The sequence below is a fragment of the Phyllobates terribilis genome, unplaced genomic scaffold (genome assembly GCF_046119375.1).
Source record: "Phyllobates terribilis strain yellow unplaced genomic scaffold, ASM4611937v1 Scaffold_4__5_contigs__length_816908805, whole genome shotgun sequence".
NCBI classification, from domain to species: domain Eukaryota; kingdom Metazoa; phylum Chordata; class Amphibia; order Anura; family Dendrobatidae; genus Phyllobates; species Phyllobates terribilis.
In genome coordinates, this window is record NW_027362764.1 from 125,344,233 (window position 1) to 125,365,327 (window position 21,095).

At 46.0% G+C, this 21,095-nt stretch overlaps 1 protein-coding gene across 1 annotated transcript in view; it reads left to right on the forward strand.

The window, feature by feature from the left end:
* The first annotated feature begins 1,849 nt into the window (after positions 1-1,849).
* The window catches only part of PRKAG2 (protein kinase AMP-activated non-catalytic subunit gamma 2), a 389,933-nt gene continuing 370,687 nt past the window's right edge, over positions 1,850-21,095 (forward strand). Inside the window, exon 1 of the mRNA XM_073677718.1 lies at positions 1,850-2,287. Within this exon, the coding sequence (XP_073533819.1) occupies positions 2,195-2,287 (93 nt within the window). The 5' untranslated portion in view covers positions 1,850-2,194. The remainder of the gene's footprint in view (positions 2,288-21,095) is intronic.

Genomic DNA, 21,095 nt, shown 5'->3' on the forward strand with positions numbered 1-21,095 from the left:
TGTGTGTATTATCCCTGTACTGTGATATCACTGTTTATTATCCGTGCACTGTGACATCACTGTGTATTATCCCTGTACTGTGACATCACTGTGTGTATTATCCCTGTACTGTGACATCACTGTGTGTATTATCCCTGTACTGTGACATCACTGTATGTATTATCCCTGTACTGTGACATCACTGTGTGTATTATCCCTGTACTGTGACATCACTGTGTGTATTATCCCTGTACTGTGACATCACTGTATGTATTATCCCTGTACTGTGACATCACTGTGTGTATTATCCCTGTACTGTGACATCACTGTATGTATTATCCCTGTACTGTGACATCACTGTGTGTATTATCCCTGTACTGTGACATCACTGTGTGTATTATCCCTGTACTGTGACATCACTGTATGTATTATCCCTGTACTGTGACATCACTGTGTGTATTATCCCTGTACTGTGACATCACTGTATGTATTATCCCTGTACTGTGACATCACTGTGTGTATTATCCCTGTACTGTGACATCACTGTGTGTATTATCCCTGTACTGTGACATCACTGTATGTATTATCCCTGTACTGTGACATCACTGTGTGTATTATCCCTGTACTGTGACATCACTGTGTGTATTATCCCTGTACTGTGATATCACTGCTTATTATCCGTGCACTGTGACATCACTGTGTTTATTACCTGTGCACTGTGACATCACTGTTAATTATCTTCATTTTGTCACATTGTTGTGTTTATTATCCATCTACTGTGACATCACGGTATTTAATATCTCTATAATGTGACATCATTGTGTTTATCTATGCGCTGTGACATCACTGTGTGGTGGCTGCCTCGGCTACACAGGAGGATACAGGGGTGATTAAAGGAACTCTGTCAGCAGAGAATGACAGTTCAAACCAAGCACAGGTGCTCAGAGATTCACGGCAGGGCCAATCATTTATATACACCTTCCCACCTGCTTGGTTTCCTTCTATCTTCATCCTTCTCTGGTGCTATGAAGTCAGAGCTGTCAATCAAAGGAGAGAGGGTGAAGATACAGGGGGATACAAGCAGCTGGGAAGGATGTGTATAAATGACTGACCCAAGCGGAGGGAATTAGTTTGAACAGTCATTCTGTGCTGACAGAGTCCCTTTAAAGATGATTTTTCACTGGATTTTTTAAATTTAAACTGAGCACCTCCTCTAACTGGAGCTGCTCCTCTGATTCTGGATAGCACTTTTTTTTTTTCCTCTGCGCCCCTCCTATCCAATGTTATGTCCCCTCTGGTAATAAAGATGCACATTTTTTCTTCAACTAACTGGGCGTGTACCACAGAAGTTATCCTGGATGCTGGCCAATCAAAACACGGCCGCGCCCCAGTGATGTTTTGTGGTACACGCCCAGTTAGTTAAAGGGAAAATTTGCACCATTATTACCTGGGGGGAATAACTTTGGAACCGAGGGGCATAGAAGAAAAAGAAAAACTGTTCCAGAATCAGTGAATGAATGGTAATTGAAGGATGTACTCGGTTTTAAATTTAAAACAATCCAGGTAAATCTCTTCTTTAATGATTATATCCCTGTCCGGCCTCATATTGACTTGCAAGGTGATCTCAGCGCCCATGTTGCTGCAGCACAAAGGAAACTATAGGGTTAAAGCAGAAGGGATTGTGCTGGAGTATACGGTGACGCAGTAGATGGAAGATATTCATTACTGGAAGTGCATTGTAATAAACTGTGATCCCAGGCTGCTGCCTTCTGCGTCTACAGATATGAAACTTGCATTCACTTCCTGTGTGAGTGGAGCTCATGGCTGAGCTGTGTGTTTTGGCTCCTGTCAGATGTAGGAAATGTGTGGCACCACCCCTCAGCGAGAGGGACGGATTTGCAGGGCTGTGCTGCTGATTTGTACACAGTGGAAGTGACAGTCCTGAGCTGATTAGTGCATGCTGATCCCCCAGGGCTGCTTATTCCATAAACTCTCACAACTGGCCAGGGTGAGGTCCACTTACCCCACAGAGGGGCGTGAGCTGCAGCCAACATGATTGCATTCTCCAACATCAAGGGTTATGGACTTCTCTGCTGGTTGAGCTCCAACTAGTCACCTGGAATCTCTCGCTCTGGCATTTGCTGGACTCTGGTTGTGCTCCACATCTGTGCTGGCATCAGGAACAGCGACAAGTTCTGTGGGGATCGATCAAAGAATGGGAAGCACAGCCATGGATACCAAGAAGAAGAAGGAGCTTTCCAAAAAGACCAGCAGCCAGAAGCGGAGGATGCTGAGGGTTCATATACCTGTAAGTATCTCCTTGCACATGTGTGAGGATTCTGCACATCTGGCCCTCTCCTTCTCCTCTGGGCCTCCGTCACAGGTGGCCACAATTCATCTTACAGCCCAGTGCCCCCTATGTGTCATAATAATAAGGATCTAACAGGTCTGAAGTAGACTATGACTCATTGTACAGCTTTTTTCATTTCTGAAATTCAGAATATCAGCAAAGACAAGGCACAGTAGAATTTTGTTTTTCTGACATAGAAGTACAGTGCTGTTTATGGATCTTGTAGAGGGTACCTGCAATTCAATAATATATTGCAATAAAGAAAACTGATCCCACTTACAGAAGGACTGATCTGATCGCCTGATACGGTACCACGGCCTTGCTTACCAGTATATCAGCAGGATGTTGACTGTTTTATATAGTTGCGTGTCTTTGCAGAGTATAGGCTGCAGTAAATTGCAGGAATATATTATTTCGGCTGCTGTGTAAAACAAAATAGGCTCTGTTCACATTGTGATAATTTGCTTGACTGCAAGAAAGGTGAAGATGATGCGCCCCCTGGGCCGTGGGGTACTCGGCAGCCGGGCCTCTATGGATGCTGGTGGGAGATATCACAGCGGCTGGCCCGGTCCATGACCCAGGGCGGTCAATAAAAAGGGGGGGTTTTCTATTTATAGGGGATTTATAAAGTTTGTGACGCCACCTGTGGAATGCGGCCAAAGGGAGCCGCCGCTGCGGAGCAGTCCTCTGAAGCTGATGTTACTGCAGCAGGGATGATGTGGCTCTCCACAGGAAGAGCTAGCTCCAGGGCAGTGTAGATATCTCTGGTTGTGCTGGGCGTTGTAGTGCAGGGGGAAAGATGCGCAGCTGAAAGAATGGACGGAGGCAGTGCGGTGCAGTCATCCGAGTCTTTACTCACAGTTCTCATGTACTTTCCACTGATACACTGCGCGGGTGCCAGCCTCCCACGTCGCGCTGCGTTCACCAGACCGGGGATTCAGCTCTTCCTCAGGTAGGTTAAGAGCACCTGACGGAAGCCCGCTTTCTTATGTTCCTCTCTAGACCGACTTCGCTGGGTCTTCTCCCTCCTGCCCTGCGCTTCCCCACTCACAGTCCCGCTCGGGTGCTCTGAAGTCCCTCTGGGCAACTTGGAGTTCCCGGACCTGCTTGACCCTCACGGAGACTAAGATGAGGCTGCGGCAACTGCACTATAAAAGCCAGAAGCCTCCGGTTTTTCCAGCCGAGACCTGGAGTAACACGGCTGGTCCAGGGGCCGGTTCCCTTCTTGCAGCCTGATTCCTCTGTCTCCTGACAGATTCGGAGCGTACGGGTGCCGTCCTGCACTCGCCATACCACCTGGGATCCCTTCAATAGAACGGAGCCTTCCTCCTCTGCTCCCCTCCTGGGCCGCTAGCACTGGGCCCCACTTGTGGGGCAGAGCTCCTAAGGAGACTCTGCTCCCAGACTGTCTTCACTGACTGCTCTACTCAACTGACCTTCTTCTGTCCTCTTGCCGTCGGCCACACTCGGGGCCCTCAGAACTCAGCAGCAGACGCGCTGCTTCTTCGCTGCTCTCAGCGTCAGCACGCTCTCAGACTCTCTCTGTCTGAACAACTAACTGAGCTGCCTGGCTCCACCCTCCATATATATATCCCTAATGGGCTCCCTCTGGTGGTATGAGGTGGAAGGGTGGAGGTGTTTGTATGTAATGAGGGCCTCTTGTGGAGAAGTCCGTCCATGCACCCTGGGTCCTGTGGTACCTGTGCACAGCAGGGTGCCACAAAGACTATAGAGTTACCCTGATGAACCAATTATAAGTCAACTTAATCTGCCAGTATTGGAATCTACTCCAAAATGGATCTGTCGTAGCTGTCGTGGCACAAGTCATGTATAAGCAATCTATCCAATGGCCACATGGGCCTCTGTTAAGTTGTTTTAGTGTTACTGGGTCCTCACTAGAAGGAACAGCACTTCAGAACTTTAAAGGGAACCTGTCATGTGAATAAATGCTATTAATCTGCAGATAAAGGGTTAATCTGCAGGTTAATAGCGTTCTGAACCTGCCCGGCGCCTGCACTTAGACCCCCGCTGCCAGGAGGAAATTAACTTTATTCCCCTTGGCAGTGTTCAGCGTCCGGTTACAGGGGTGGTGCCAGCGCGGGTTCAGTCACTGCTCCGTGTATAGAGAGCAGCGGCTGTAACAGCGCCCCGGCTCTGACTGACAGCAGCTCATCATTAGGGCTGGCTGTCAGTCAGTTCTGGGGGTGTGGTTTCAGCCGCCGCTCTTTATACACAGAGCAATGACTGAACCCGTGCTGACGCCACTTCAGTGACTGAATGCTGAAGGCTGCCGAGGGGAATAAAGTTAATTTCCTCCTGGCAGCGGGGCTCTCATTGCCGACACCGGGCAGGTTCAGAACCTGCAGATTAACAGCATATCTGCAGGATAATAGCGTTTTTTTTTTTTACTTGACAGGTTCCTTTGTAGATTTTTTCATTTAAGACAAGGCATGTCAATAGTAATACTGTAGCACCACATCATTTGGGATCAATAATATCCCTTTCCTCAGGCTGCCTGGTATGAGAAGATTAAAAGACGGGGTGGGTCTTTTGGCTTTGATGTTCTCATTACAGAAGAATGGGCACTATTGCTCCAAATCAATGCAATGTTGCAGTATTGGGGCCCTTTTTAGAGGGCCAATAATCGGTGAGTGATCATTCATAAGAACATTAGCTTCCAATTACTTTTACTCCAATTACTCGAGGAACAAGCAAGATACTCATCTGCTGGGTGATTGGACCATTTCTGCAGACATAAGAATCATCGTTGTCGGCAGCACATCTCCCCGTGTAGCAGAGGATGTGTTCTCGACAACATGATGCTATATGGAGAAAGAAAGATCGTAATAAAGGAGCGTCAATCAATGCTCAATAATGGGCCGAAATCTAAATGGCCCTTTAATTTTGAAACCAGACTGCATTAAAATCTAGTGGTGTTTCTGAAATTCCAGTCCTCACTGCGCCCCCCACAGATCATCTTTTCAGGATTTCCCCAGCATTGCACAGGTGAGAGAACTTGTGGAAATATCTATTGCCTTGATAATAATTCCATCACCTGTACTAAGGAAATACTGAAAACTCGATCTGTTGGGGGCCGCGAGGACTGGAGATTGGGAAACACTGGACTAGAGTGCTGTTTATCTCATGTCATGTCATCAAATGAAACCACGATCATCAAACCTAGAGATCTAGTGACACCTCCCCTTCTGTGTCCGTAATCAGTGTCAGACTGGGGTGGCAAAGGCCCGCCAGTAACATTGATTCTGGGGACCCACTGTCCAACTACATGGAAAAATACTCTGACCCTAGAACCCAAATTAACTTTCACTTCACGTAATAGTAATTTGTCTAGCTTGCTTAATGAATTATTAGATTATACCTTTGTCTGCAAATTGTGAATCAAGTGTAATAGCACTATTCATTAGCACTCCTTCACGGGGGGCCTACCGGAGGATTCTCCGGTTCCCCCGTGGGCCAGTCCGAGCCTGTCCGTCATGCTCATATGTCGTTTGTGCTGATTGGAACCTGTTGCACTTTGGTTTTGGACAAGTAATACAACTGCAATTGCTCTGCCTTGTGTTAGTTGTTAGTTGCCATTTGAGATATAAGTATGATTTATACTGAAACTCAATCTTTAGAGCTCATTTAGATAATACATTGAGTAATTGCATTATAGAATCATATAAGATCATTTCCGCTATTATTGGGATACGTCTGCCGCTAATCTCACATTCCCCACAGCTGCCCTATAGACTCCAACTATCTTAAATAGCCGCTTTTTGTTTGCTGATGGATTTGAAGGGTGACCAAGAGGAACTTTATCCTCTCCACAGCCATTCATGTTATTATTGGATCATTTCCACAATCATTTGGGCGACAACTTTGATCCTGCCATTTCCCCATAAACATGAACTTTCAACATATCTAAGTGTGCATGTTACTTCCCAGAGGGTGGGGGGGGATAAACTTTGATCCAGACAAACTTGTCCCAATCTGTCAACACATATATATTGTGTATTATATAATATAATAATAATGTAATGTATAGAGAGATCTGACAGTAAACTGTTCATTTTCCCTGCAGTGCCACCTCAGGGGACATTGGAAATTACACAATACCCATTCAAATCAATAGCTTATCTGTTTAATGAAGGACATGTTGGGTCCTCCGGAGAAAGAGATTGTCTTTGTAACCATTATCCTTTCTGGTCAAGAGATGAGATTCTTGAATACAGAACCGCATTCTATTAATCCAGAATTTTCAAATAGGGTATATAAAGCAGTTTTTTTTCCAATCTTTAAAGGGTTGTCTAACCAAAGAAAAATCCTTTAAGGTACGTGCACACGATAAGTATTTGCTGCAGACATTTCTGCATCAAAAATATGTAACTTTGTAGGAAAACGCTGTGTAAAATTGCGCATTTTTGATGCATTTTTCATGAGTTTTTTTCCCATTTATTAGAATTGGTAAAAAACTCTGCAAAAATGCTGTAAGGGAGCAGTCAAATGGCCGTATAAATCGGGGCGAGATCAGAACGCAGTGCTCGGACTGTTTGGCGGTAGTGATGAGCGAGTATGTTCTGTTAACCCTTTCGGCGAGTATGTTCGGGTCGAGCACCGAGTAGTTACAGCTGCTCGGTGATATGTTTGAATCGCTCCCGTGTGCATGATTTGCGACTGTTTGACAGCTTTAATACATGTAAGGAATGTCTATTTCTTACACATTCCTCACATGTATTAAAGTTGTCAAACAGTCGCAAATCATGCACACGGGAGCGATTCAACCATATCACCGAACAGCTGTAAATACTCGGAGCTCGGCCCGAGCATACTCGCCGAAAGGGTTAACAGAACATACTCGCTCATCGCTATTTGGCGGCCCTCTTAACTAGTGTTGAGCCACCCCCGTAGTGTTCGAGTTCGGTTCGGTTCGTCGAACACCCGTGTGTTCGCCGAACTGTTCGTCGAACACCTTCGAACACCGTTAAAACCAATGGCAGGCAAACAAAAACACATAGAAACACATAGAAAACACCTTCAAAGGTGTCCAAAAGCTGACAAACTGCTCAGAAGACATAACTAACACATGGAAAAGTGACAAGTACATATAGTCATGCGAAAAGAAAAGAGGTGGAGGAGTAAAAGGAGGGGGAGACACAGATATAGGCATGTCATGCCCTTCTAAAATCCAAAAAGTGAGAAGCCGACACGGCCAGTCCGCTCCTGCCCGTGCCACCTCCGTGTCGCCGGGTTTGTGCCAGAGCCGCGGTGAACCCTGACGGCCAGCCCCCCTCTCCCAATACTGGTGCCTGTCCGCTGGTGGGTCGAGCGAGCCCCCCTGTGGTGGAGGCAGCTCTAAGCTTTTTAATTTAAATTGTCTCTCTAATTTGAATGAATACACTTTAAATCCATTTACAAGGATCTATTGGAGGGCAAGTCTCATGCCAGCAGCCGCGGTAATTCCAGCTCCAGTAGCGTCCACTAAAGCTGCTGCAGTTAAAAAGCTTTTATAAGGATCGAGCTCGGCTGTCCACCGCAAGGCATCCTACTGCCAGTCCCAGCCCCTATGCCTTGGGGTGCCTCCTGATGCTCTTCACTGAGTATCCCGTGGTCCCGAAGCATTTCCTTTGAAAAAATTAAGTGTCTAAACTACAGGTGGTGCAGCTTGCTTAACAGCCGGGATAATCCGCTTACTAGCAGACACTGCTACTAGGCACAAAGTATTTCCTGGGCTAGATGCAGTTAAAAATTTGTAATTAGATACTCTCGTTGGATGCTGAGAAAGCATTCCATAGAGTCTCCTGACACGCCATATATGATTCTCTTAAAAAGCTTGGGGTAGGGGTCTAGGGGACCCTTTTATAGCCAAAATCACGGCCCTGTATCGCAATACGTCACCTAGGCTGAAGATAAATGGAACTGTAGCACCCTGAGGGCTCGGTTGCTAAAGACGTATTGCACCTCACCCAGAGGTGTGATATCTCACTCTCAGGTAAGGATGGAGTGTGGATCAGGACCCGACACCTGCATGCATTACACCACATTGCCGTGGGGCAGGGCGACCAATATGCCCCTGAGATGGGCACGACAGTCCCTGTCCCTGGCTGGAGTGGGGGGAGGGAACACTGAGGAAGGGGAACCCTGTAGTGCAGGAGCAGGGAGGAAGCAGTTCCTGGGTGCATTGAGAAGGGAGTATAAAAGGTGGGCACCATCTTAGTTCAGTGCAGAGAAGTCTGAGCAGAAGTGGCAGGGAGCAGGGGCTCTGCATGAGCTCTGCTCCGGAGGCGGGCCTAGTAACAGAGGCCCAGGCCTGGAAGAGGGAGAAGGAAGGAAGAGGAGCGGAGAAGGCTCCAGGAACGAGGAATGAAGGGATCCCAGGGGTGCGGACGGGCGAGTCGCCACTGCACGCCCGAATCCACCTGCGTGGAGGGGTCAGGCCAAAGGGGGAGACCGGTCCCCGAACTAGTGGAGGCAGGAAACGACCCTCAGCTAGAAACCGGAGGCTCTGACATTTTATGTGGCGCAGCCCCTCGCTACACCCGCTAGGAAGGCACCACATAGGGTCAGGGAAACTGGCGCCAAGTTTACCAAGAGGAGGCCCGAGGCAGCCGGACAGAAGTGTTGGTAAGAAAGGCCAGACAAAGGACACACAAAGGGGGTCCTGTGAAGTGCTCCAAAGTTATCTGGGAGTTGTCTGAGCCCCTCACCTGGTGAGCACAGTACGACGTGGGCAGCCGTTACCTGCAGACGTGGTCTGGATAATAAGAACTGTGAGTAAAGGCCCTGAACTGCATCACTGACTCCGTGTCGTTACTGCTGCTGCCCTGCACCATCACCCCCATCCTCCGCATACACTGCCCTGAGGCTATACTCCTCCCGTGGGGAGTTATGCTACGCTCTGCTGAACCCACAACACCAGCCTCAGTGGTCTGCCCTGTAGCGGCGGTTCACTCTGACCGCAATCCACGGGTGGCGTAGTCGGACATTTAAACATGAAAACCACATAAATAGTTCCGCCACTGGTTTGACCGCCCTGAGCCACGGAACTGGGTCGCCGCCACGAAGACTACAACCACCAGCATCCACCAAAAAGGGTCCGGCTCCGGGTGTCCCAAGGCCCAGGGGGTGCGTCAGAACATTTTCATCACCTTTCACAATCACCAATGGGACAAGGCAGTGATGTCCTCTGTCCCCTCTCTTATACATCCTAGTGATGGAGCACCTGCTCTCATCAATTCGCCATAACCCCAATATTAGGTGGATTGAGGTGGGAGGCACCGAGTACAAGTGCTCTCTATTTGCTGATGATGTCCTAGTATATATCACTCAATCACATATATCCATCCATGCTGTTATGGCTGAAATAGATCACTTTGTTACATGGTAAAATTTTAAAATCAATGCAGCGAAGTCTGAGGCCCTCGATGTCTCCCTCCCCAAATCCATATAGGATTCCATCCAGTCCAACTTTCCCTTTGCCTGGCCCTCACAGGGTATCAAATACTTAGGAATTCCTATTCATAGAGACCTCTCCCATCTATGTTATCTTAATTTTGGGCCCTTTATTGAACAACTCCATACAGACCACGGTTGGCAAGTTAGAACTGTAAGATTCACTACGTGAACCACTGGTGTTTTGTGGAAAAGCACATGTACACTGCGTTCCAAATTATTATACAAAAAGTGTTTAGGAGTGATAAGGGAAGAATTTGTTTGTTTGTCAGTTAAACTCATTGATGGTGATGTGTGTCAGGGCTCTTTATATCACTGTAAGCAATTGCAGACACCTGTGCTAATTAGTTTGGCAGGTGTGTCCAATGAAAGGCAAGACTACTTAAGAAGGCTCTCTCACATTATTAAGCAGCCTACATTTTCTGCCAAAATGGGAAAGAAAAAGGATGTGTCGGCTGCTGAGAAGCAACAAATTGTGGAGTGTTTAGGTCAAGGCATGACTACAATCAACATTGTGCGATGATCAGGATGAAGTGTCTTGGCAATCAAGAAGTATGTAGCTGATTCACAGTACACACGTGTGCGTGCTGATAAGGGCAAATTGAGGACTCTTTCCTACAGGCAATTACGTCAGGTTGAAAGAGCAGCGGCAAAAAAGCCTTGTCATAGCAGCAGACAAGTTTTTGAAGCTGCTTGTGCCTCCAACGTCCCCCGAACAACAAGATGCAGGGTCCTTCAGAGGTTTGCAGCTGTGCATGCGCCATCCTGTCGACCTCCTCTATCCACTTCACACAAGCAGAAACGGCTCCAGTGGGCCAAACATTACATGAAGACTGATTTCAAAACTGTTTTGTTCACGGATGAGTGCCGTGCAGCGCTCGATGGTCCAGATGGATGGAGTGGAGGATGGCTGGTTGATGGACACCCCACGCAAACACGGCTACAGCGCCAAGGAGGAGGTGGAGTAATGTTTTGGGCTGGAATCATGGGGAGAGAGATTGTCGGCCCCTTTAGGATCCCTGAAGGCGCTAAAGATGAACTCCATAATGTATGTGGATTTTCTCAAACAGCACTTCCTGCCATGGTTCAAGAAGAAGAACCGTGTATTTCACAGCAAGATCATTTTTCTGCATGATAATGCACCATCTCATGCTGCACATAAAACATCTGCATCTCTGGCTGATATGGGCATAAAAGGGGACAAACTTATGGTGTGACCCCCATGCTCCCCTGACCTCTACCCCATTCAGAACCTTTGGAGCATCATTAAAAGGAGTGTCTATGATGGCGGGAGGCAGTTCACATCTAAGCAACAGCTCTGGGAGGGTATTCTGTCCTCATGCAAAACAATTGAAGCAGAAACCATCCAAAACCTGACAAATTCAATGGACGAGAGAGTTCAGAAGCTCCTTTCGAACAAGGGGTCCTATGTGAAAATGTAACATCACCTAGAATAAAGTTTTGAGTTGAAAACTGTTTGATTTCAGTTTCTAACAACCTGCTAATGCTTATAATTTCAAAAATGACCATTTTTTTGGTCTTTATTAAAATGAAAAGGTTGATCGAAAAGTTTGGGGGATCTAAGAGTGTGGCAACCCAGTAGTCATGATTACTTCGAATTCTGACAATATGAGGGTCATGCTGCAGGTAGTGCAGCAAGAAGGCACTTATGTGCCTTGCGCATCTCGGAGCCCCAAAATTATTTTCCGGGCTAGATGCAGCTAAAAATTATTTTTAATTTTAAATCTGGTGAAGCTTTAGTATAGATGGCCTAATAGGATCAGTGCTGCACACTGCTACAAAGCCCAAATTATTTTCCAGTCAAGATACAGATAAACATGATTAGTAATTTGAAAGCTTAAAACGGTTGGTAGGGTGATTTTAACCAATCATCAAGCTTTTACTCTCCCCAGGATGACACAGGGGTAGAAAAGTCGTTTCGGATCCATGATTTGTTCATCTTTATGAACGTGAGTCTGTCTACATTATCAGTGGAGAGCCGCGTGCGCTTATCTGTCAGCACACCACCAGCAGCGCTGAACACACGTTCAGACAGAACGCTGGCTGCGGGGCATGACAAGATCTCCAAGGCGTAAGTGGCTAGCTCCGGCCATTTATCCAGATGGAAGCCCAAAAAGAGCAAGGGTCCAGTGACACAGTCGTGGCTTCAATGTTTACTTGGAGATACTCCTGTACCATCGTCTCTAGGCGTTGACTATGTGTCAGACTTCTTGTCTCCTGTGGCCTTGCAAAGGATGGGCTAAAAAAGTGGTGAAATGATTCCGCAAAATTGATGTTACCAGCAGATACTGTGGTTCTGTCACGGTTTGAGTGCTGAACACTTGACGGTCCCACGGTTGGCAAGTTGGAACTGTGAGATTCACTACGTGCACCACTGGTATTTTGTGGAAAAGCACATGTAAGATTCTGCAACAGTCTCTGCTGATACTCCTGCATGCGTGCATCCCTTTCTATGGCAGGAATAATTTCTGCAAATTTACTTTTGTACCGGGGATCTAACAGTGTGGCAACCCAGTAGTCAGGATTATTTCTAATTCTCACAATTCGAGGGTCATGTTGCAGGTAGTGCAGCAAGAAGGCACTCATGTGTGTTGCGCATCCAGGAGCACCAAGTCCCTGTTGTGTTGGTGGCGAGGTAACAATCATGCTTCCTTCCTCTGTCCTCTCCCCCCAACCTCGCACAACAGAAATGTGATCAAGGTCTCCCTCATATGATGAGTCTTCCATCAGTTCGTCCTCCACTTCTTCCTGGGCTCCTGCACCTTCCTCACTAGTTTGGCTGCTACCATGCGCCCTGGTAAAACCATCTCCCCCACCCTCACATGCCTGCAGCCTTGGTGCTGCCGACCGTCTGGACCTTGCAGATGTTAGCCCTTCCGCATACAACTCCTCCTCCTCTACTTCCTCCACCTCCTCTTGTGCCACCACCTGACTCCGAATTCTGTTTAACATGTGCTCCAGCATGTAAATCACCGGAATAGTCATGCTGATAATGGCATCGTCAGCACTAAACATCTTCGTCGCCATTTCAAAACTGTGCAGAAGGGTGCATAGGTCCCTGATCTGAGACCACTCCTCCAGCGTGATTTGCCCCACCTCTGAATCTCGTTGGCCCAGGCTATACGTCAGAACGTATTGCACCAGGGCTTGTCGGTGCTGCCACAGTCGCTGCAACATGTGCAGAGTTGAATTCCACCGGGTAGGCACATCGCATTTTAGCCGGTGAAGTGGCAGGCCCAACGACTTCTGTAGAGATGTAAGTCGCTGAGCTGCGGGATGCGAACGGCGGAAGTGAGCACACAGCGACCGTGCCCTCTGCAGAAGGCCATCTAGTCTGGGATAGTGGGCTAAAAATTGCTGGACAACCAGGTTCAACACGTGAGCCATACAAGGCACGTGTGTGACATTGCCCCGGCGAAGGGCCGCACCCAGGTTTGCAGCATTGTCGCACACGGCCTTCCCTGGTTTCAGGTCCAGTGGAGACAACCATTCATGAAATTGGTTCTCCAGAGCTGACCACAACTCCTCAGCTGTGTGACTCACATTTCCCAGACATTTCAATGTAAAAACCGCCTGATGACGTTGAGCCCTACTGCCAGCATAGTAAGGAGGTGTGCAGGATCCCTTCTGCGCAGTTAGAAAGCTTGTGGCATGACCAGACAGGCTTTGGGTGCAGGTGGAAGACCGAGAGGAGGTTGAGGAGGCAGAAGCAGTGGTGGAACTTTGACATAAAGAGGATTGACGCACAACTCGTGGGGACGGCAAGACTTGGACAGCAGCCCCTTGTCCTGCTGTCACCATAGTTACCCAGTGCCCAGTCAGCGACATGTAACGCCCCTGTCCATGCCTACTCGTCCAAGTGTCTGTGGTGAAATGCACCCTGTCACACACAGAGTTTCTCAAAGAAGCGGTGATGTTGTGTGCGACATGCTGGTGGAGCGCAGGCACACCTTTCTTTGAGAAGTAGTGCCGACTGGGCATCTGGTACTGGGGCACTGCGACGGACATAAGGTCTCGAAAATCCTCTGTGTCCACCAGGCGGAAAGGCAGCATTTCTGTAGCCAAGAGCTTGCAGATGGTGAAATTCAACCTCTTAGCTTTCTCATGGCTAGGAGGAAATGGTCTTTTACTTGTCCACATCTGAGGGACCGAGGGCTGGCTATTGTGCTTAGACGGGGTTGATAAGGGTGTCCCCGGCAAACTGCCGGTCTGTGAGGAAGATGCAGGCGGACATGTTAGGTTGCCTTGATCCAAAGGTGGTGCTATCGATGTCGGACAGCGCTCAAGACCAGCTGGTGTTACCACCTCCAAAGAAAATGATGACCTGCCAATCACGCTGGCTGTTGCGGGTAAAGAGGTGGCAGGTCTGCGCCCCAAAACAGGTGTGACTGCTGTCCCCCCAGTCACAGAGGATGAAGAGGCCGCGGATGCACAAGATATGGCAGACGGTGGTTGGCCCGGCCGGCTAGACCGCATTGTAGCACACTGAGCTTCCCACTGCAACTTATGCTTCATGTCCATGTGCCGGTTCATGCATGAAGTACTCAAACTATGTATTTTTTGGCCTCTACTTAGCTTTTGCTGACAAATGTTACAGATAACACGAGTTGGGTCATCTTTATCGATCTGAAAAAATGCCCAGGCTATGCAAGGCTTAGCACCCATGCGACCTGAAGAGCCACCACGACTTGTGGTGAGAGGCAGAGTTGTGTTTGAGGATGCAGTTGTTGACGTGCTTCCAGTACTACGTCTCTGTCCAGGAAGGCGCAACCTGACCTCGTCGTCACTAGCATCTTCCTCCACCTCCTCTGCTGACCTCATCTCTTGGCTGACTGTGGGTTGACAGTAAGTGGGATCTCCGACCTCATCATCATCACCCTGTGCGTTATCACACCCGTCGTCCTCAGAGCCAACCTGTTCCTGCCCTGACAAAAAACTAAAGTTGTCGCTCCAATCAGGTATTTGAGTCTTATCATCGTCTTCCTCATTGTCTCCACCAACAGGAGTTACAGTTTGGGAATGAGGGTCTACATTATGGTCAGAACCTTCTGCGTCTGGTCCTGGATCCGACTCATAAAGATTCTGGGCATCAGTGCAGATCATTTCCTCGTCTGGATTCACAGAAGCGCTGGAGTCGACCTCTGATTCCCAGGCTATAGTATGAGTAAACAGCTCTGCAGACTCAACCATCTGTTCTACCTCATACTCAGACGGGCAGCTGGAGATTTGGGAGCTGTGAGGAAGCAAGTGCGATTTGGGTGACACCTTTGAGGACTGGAGTATTTGTGATGTTGAAGTTGATGTGGAGGAGAGCCCACTTAAAGGAGCACTTGATATCCGTTGAAGCACCTGCTGTTTTTGTGCCTCATCTGGAATTTGTAGCGATTGGCGTGGCCGTAAGAAAGGGATCTTATCACATTGTCCGCTAAAAGAAGTAGACATTTTAGTTTGGCTGGAAGATGGTCTTTCTTCTGCACCTACCCCACGGACACAACCTTTTTTCCCCTTCCCAACACGCCTATTCCCCTTTCCACCAGCAGCAGGCCTTTTTCCACTCATTTTGGTGGTTAACTAATTCACAACTCTGGAGTTGTTTGCACAAAAAAACAATGGATGGTAACCGAGCAGAGCTGAGTGGCCAAACTGTGGTATTAGGCCAAAACTATTGGCTGGGTTAGATGCAGAAAAAAATTATTTTTAATTTGCAACCTGATGGAGGTCAGTATAGATGGACTAATAGACCAAGTCCCACACACCGCTAGAAGCCCAAATATTTTTTCAGAGCTAGATGCAGAAATTTTTTTTATTCAATTTGCAACCTGATGGAGGTCAGTATAGATGGACTAATAGACCAAGTCCCACACACTGCTAGAAGCCCAAATATTTTTTCAGAGCTAGATGCAGAAAAAAATTATTTTTAATTTGCAACCTGATGGAGGTCAGTATAGATGGACTAATAGACCAAGTCCCACACACTGCTAGAAGCCCAAATATTTTTTCAGAGCTAGATGCAGAAAAAAATTATTTTTAATTTGCAACCTGATGGAGGTCAGTATAGATGGACTAATAGAACAAGTCCCACACGCTGCTAGAAGCCCAAATATTTTTTCAGAGATAAATGAAGAAAAAAATTATTTTTAATTTGCAACCTGATGGAGGTCAGTATAGATGGACTAATAGACCAAGTCCCACACACTGCTAGAAGCCCAAATATTTTTTCAGAGCTAGATGCAGAAAAAAATTATTTTTAATTTGCAACCTGATGGAGGTCAGTATAGATGGACTAATAGACCAAGTCCCACACACCGCTAGAAGCCCAAATATTTTTTCAGAGCTAGATGCAGAAAAAAATTATATTCAATTTGCAACCTGCTGGAGGTCAGTATAGAAGGACTAATAGAACAAGACCCACACACTGCTAGAAGCCCAAATATTTTTTCAGAGCTAAATGAAGAAAAAAATTATTTTTAATTTGCAACCTGATGGAGGTCAGTATAGATGGACTAATAGACCAAGTCCCACACACCGCTAGAAGCCCAAATATTTTTTCAGAGCTAGATGCAGAAAATTTTTTTATTCAATTTGCAACCTGATGGAGGTCAGTATAGATGGACTAATAGACCAAGTCCCACACACTGCTAGAAGCCCAAATATTTTTTCAGAGCTAGATGCAGAAAAAAATTATTTTTAATTTGCAACCTGATGGAGGTCAGTATAGATGGACTAATAGACCAAGTCCCACACACTGCTAGAAGCCCAAATATTTTTTCAGAGCTAGATGCAGAAAAAAATTATTTTTAATTTGCAACCTGATGGAGGTCAGTATAGATGGACTAATAGAACAAGTCCCACACGCTGCTAGAAGCCCAAATATTTTTTCAGAGATAAATGAAGAAAAAAATTATTTTTAATTTGCAACCTGATGGAGGTCAGTATAGATGGACTAATAGACCAAGTCCCACACACTGCTAGAAGCCCAAATATTTTTTCAGAGCTAGATGCAGAAAAAAATTATTTTTAATTTGCAACCTGATGGAGGTCAGTATAGATGGACTAATAGACCAAGTCCCACACACCGCTAGAAGCCCAAATATTTTTTCAGAGCTAGATGCAGAAAAAAATTATATTCAATTTGCAACCTGCTGGAGGTCAGTATAGAAGGACTAATAGAACAAGTCCCACACACTGCTAGAAGCCCAAATATTTTTTCAGAGCTAAATGAAGAAAAAAATTATTTTTAATTTGCAACCTGATGGAGGTCAGTATAGATGGACTAATAGACCAAGTCCCACACACTGCTAGAAGCCCAAATATTTTTTCAGAGCTAGATGCAGAAAAAAATTATTTTTAATTTGCAACCTGATGGAGGTCAGTATAGATGGACTAATAGAACAAGTCCCACACGCTGCTAGAAGCCCAAATATTTTTTCAGAGATAAATGAAGAAAAAAATTATTTTTAATTTGCAACCTGATGGAGGTCAGTATAGATGGACTAATAGACCAAGTCCCACACACTGCTAGAAGCCCAAATATTTTTTCAGAGCTAGATGCAGAAAAAAATTATTTTTAATTTGCAACCTGATGGAGGTCAGTATAGATGGACTAATAGAACAAGTCCCACACGCTGCTAGAAGCCCAAATATTTTTTCAGAGATAAATGAAGAAAAAAATTATTTTTAATTTGCAACCTGATGGAGGTCAGTATAGATGGACTAATAGACCAAGTCCCACACACTGCTAGAAGCCCAAATATTTTTTCAGAGCTAGATGCAGAAAAAAATTATTTTTAATTTGCAACCTGATGGAGGTCAGTATAGATGGACTAATAGACCAAGTCCCACACACCGCTAGAAGCCCAAATATTTTTTCAGAGCTAGATGCAGAAAAAAATTATATTCAGTTTGCAACCTGATGGAGGTCAGTATAGATGGACTAATAGAATGATGCTATGCCCAAAAGATTTTACTTCACTAGGTGCAGTAAAAAAATTGGTATTCTATACACAGGTGTTATATCTTGCAACACAGATAGGCTACTCCACTGACTAACACACTCTGCAATAGGCCAAAAAGGATTAGCTTTGCTAGATTCAGCCAAATGCTGTGAAAAAAACTTGCACAGCACTGGCACAGACCTGCCTGGCAAAAACTGATAGGAACTCATGTAACCTAGTCCTGAAAAGGACTGCAATTACAATTAGTCTTTACTCCCACAACCTATCTATTTAAGAGCACAGACCTCCCTGATAAAAGTCGTAGGAAATCCTGTAACCTAGTCCTTAAAAGGACTGCAATCACAACTATTCCCTACTCCCAAGCTATCTGTATATTTGTGCGAAAATTGGCTTGAAATTAACAAGGTATAGCGCACACAGCAACAGCGGTGCCGTCTAACACGCAGCTGCAGCAGTGAGAAAATGGTGGCGACGGGGAAAATGGCTTGGTCTTATAGGGCAAGGACATGTGACATACACTGCCAATCACACATGCCCTTGCTTGTGTGAAAAAAAGCACTTCGCTCCGTGTGTGCGCTGCTGATAGGCTGACAGATTGCACCTCCCCACTGCAAATGCGGGAAAGAGAAAAAAAAATGGAGATCTTCATTATTTCTGCAGAGATCCATCCCCTGCCCCTCCCCTCACCCCGCTGTACACTCAAACTGCGTATTAACATTAATTTTCATCATTACTGAGAAAAAATCCAGTTATGATTTTGGTGCACGAACAGTTATCGAACATAACCTCGAACAGCCGAATTTTTCTCAAATTGTTCGTGTTCGCCGACCGACTCGAACACCGCCCAAAACAGCTCGAATTTGAGATTGGCGAACAGTTCGAGTAGAACAACGCTCATCTCTACTCTTAACCCGAACTTGACGACTGCATAGAAATATATGAAGCTGTCACGCTCAGGCCGAGAGAGACGCCGGCCAGTCCGTGCACTGCATTCTTATCTCGGTCCAATTTATACGGCCATTTGACTGCGCCCTAAGAATTGACGTGCTGCAGACTTAAAACTGCTTCAAATCTGCATGGAAAAAACAGCAACATGTGCATAAGATTTCAGAAATCTCATTCACTTTGCCGGTGCAGTGATTAGCAGCGGGGAGAAAAAACGCTGGAAAAACATGGCAAAAGCGCAACGTGTGAACATACCCTTAAAGAAGTCGTGAATATATCCTTAAAAAGGTCCGACACCCGGCACCCCTGCTGATCAGCTGGCCGTCTTCTGATAGTGGCCGAGGCTTGGTACTACACATCTGCCTCCTATTTAAATCAATAAGAGGCGGATGTGTAGTACCCTGTCGTGGCCACTTCCTGAAGACGGAGCAGCTCGGCAAGTGAGCAATTCCAGCTTGCGGCTGATGCCACCACCGATAACAGCTGATAGGGTGTCGGACCCCGGCCGATCAGACATTGATGACCTATCCTAAGAACAGGGCATCAATTCTAAAGTAGTGGACAACCTCTTTAACCTAAGACCCATCCAAGATTTTCTGAAAGAAGTTTAATATCCTGGTGTGCATTGTGTCAGAAGTGTAATCTCCATGAAGCAGATATAGTATTATATGATGGAGCTCTGCCAGAGCTCTGGTTAATGTAGGACGTCCTGAAGGTTTCCTTATGGGGCATATTTGGGTATATGAACATGGGTTATTTTTAAGAGACAAACTCTTTAATCACTGTATAAGGGAAAACTTTTACAACTAATAAATGTATTTAGTGTGTAAGTACCTGAATATTCATCAGTTGTTTGTTTGCTGTCAGTGAAGGAGAACACTCAGGTACACACCTAGTCCTGCTGTCAGCTGAGCAGTGGATACAATGGCATCCAGTCCAGGCCAGTCTAGTGTGGAATCTGATACATTGTAGAAAATTATCAGTTGCTCCTGTGTATTTAACTCTCAGAGCCTAAATTGGATACAACTGTCACTCTGAGCTCAGCATAGGACTAGGTGTGCCCTGGATTTTAGGCTCTGATTGTTCTCATTCACTTATTGTGAATTTAAAAATAATAAAGATTTGAAAGAAAAGTTTATTACAAAAGTTATACAACTTTTCACTTCTTCAGTGATAGAAAAACACATGGAAACTCAAAAGGAATATGTTATTAGAAAAAGGACATATTGTTTAAATCAAGCTTTTCTGTTAAATTAATTTTTAAAAAATGTTAATGCACAATCCCAATTTAACTCCTTAGTGACTGGATCAAATTTTTTTAAAATCTGACCAGTGTCACTTTATGTAGTAATAACTCTGGAATGCTTTAACATATCCCATTGATTTTGAGACTGTTTTCTTTGTTACACATGATACTTTTTATATATATATATATATATATATATATATATATATACTGCTCAAAAAAATAAAGGGAACACTTGAACAACAGAATATAACTCCAAGTAAATCAAACTTCTGTGAAATGAAACTGTCCACTTAGGAAGCAATACTGATTGACAATCAATTTCACATGCTGTTGTGCGAATGGAATAGACAATAGATGGAAATTATTGGCAATTATCAAGACACCCTCGATAAAGGAGTGGTTCTGCAGGTGAGGACCACAGACCACATCTCAGTACCAATGCTTTCTGGCTGATGTTTTGGTCACTTTTGAATGTTGGTTGTGCTTTCACACTCGTGGTAGCATGAGACGGACTCTACAACCCACAGAAGTTGCTCAGGTAGTGCAGCTCATCCAGGATGGCACATCAATGCGAGCTGTGGCAAGAAGGTTTGCTGTGTCTGTCAGCGTAGTGTCCAGAGGCTGGAGGCGCTACCAGGAGACAGGCCAGTACACCAGGAGACATGGAGGTGGTCATAGGAGAACAACAACCCAGCAGCAGGACCGCTACCTCCGCTTCTGTGCAAGGAGGAACAGGAGGAGCACTGCCAGAGCCCTGCAAAATGACCTCCAGCAGGCCACAAATGTGCATGTGTCTGCACAAACTGTTAGAAACCGACTCCATAAGGGTGGTATGAGGGCCCGACGTCCACAGATGGGGGTTGTGCTCACAGCCCAACACGGTGCAGGACACTTGGCATTTTCCACAGAACACCAGGATTGGCAAAGTCGCCACTGGCGCCCTGTGCTCTTCACAGATGAAAGCAGGTTCACACTGAGCACATGTGACAGACGTGACAGAGTCTGGAGACGCCGTGGAGAGCGATCTGCTGCCTGCAACATCCTTCAGCATGACCGGTTTGGCAGTGGGTCAGTAATGGTGTGGGGTGGCATTTCTTTGGAGGGCCGCACAGCCCTCCATGTGCTCACCAGAGGTAGCCTGACT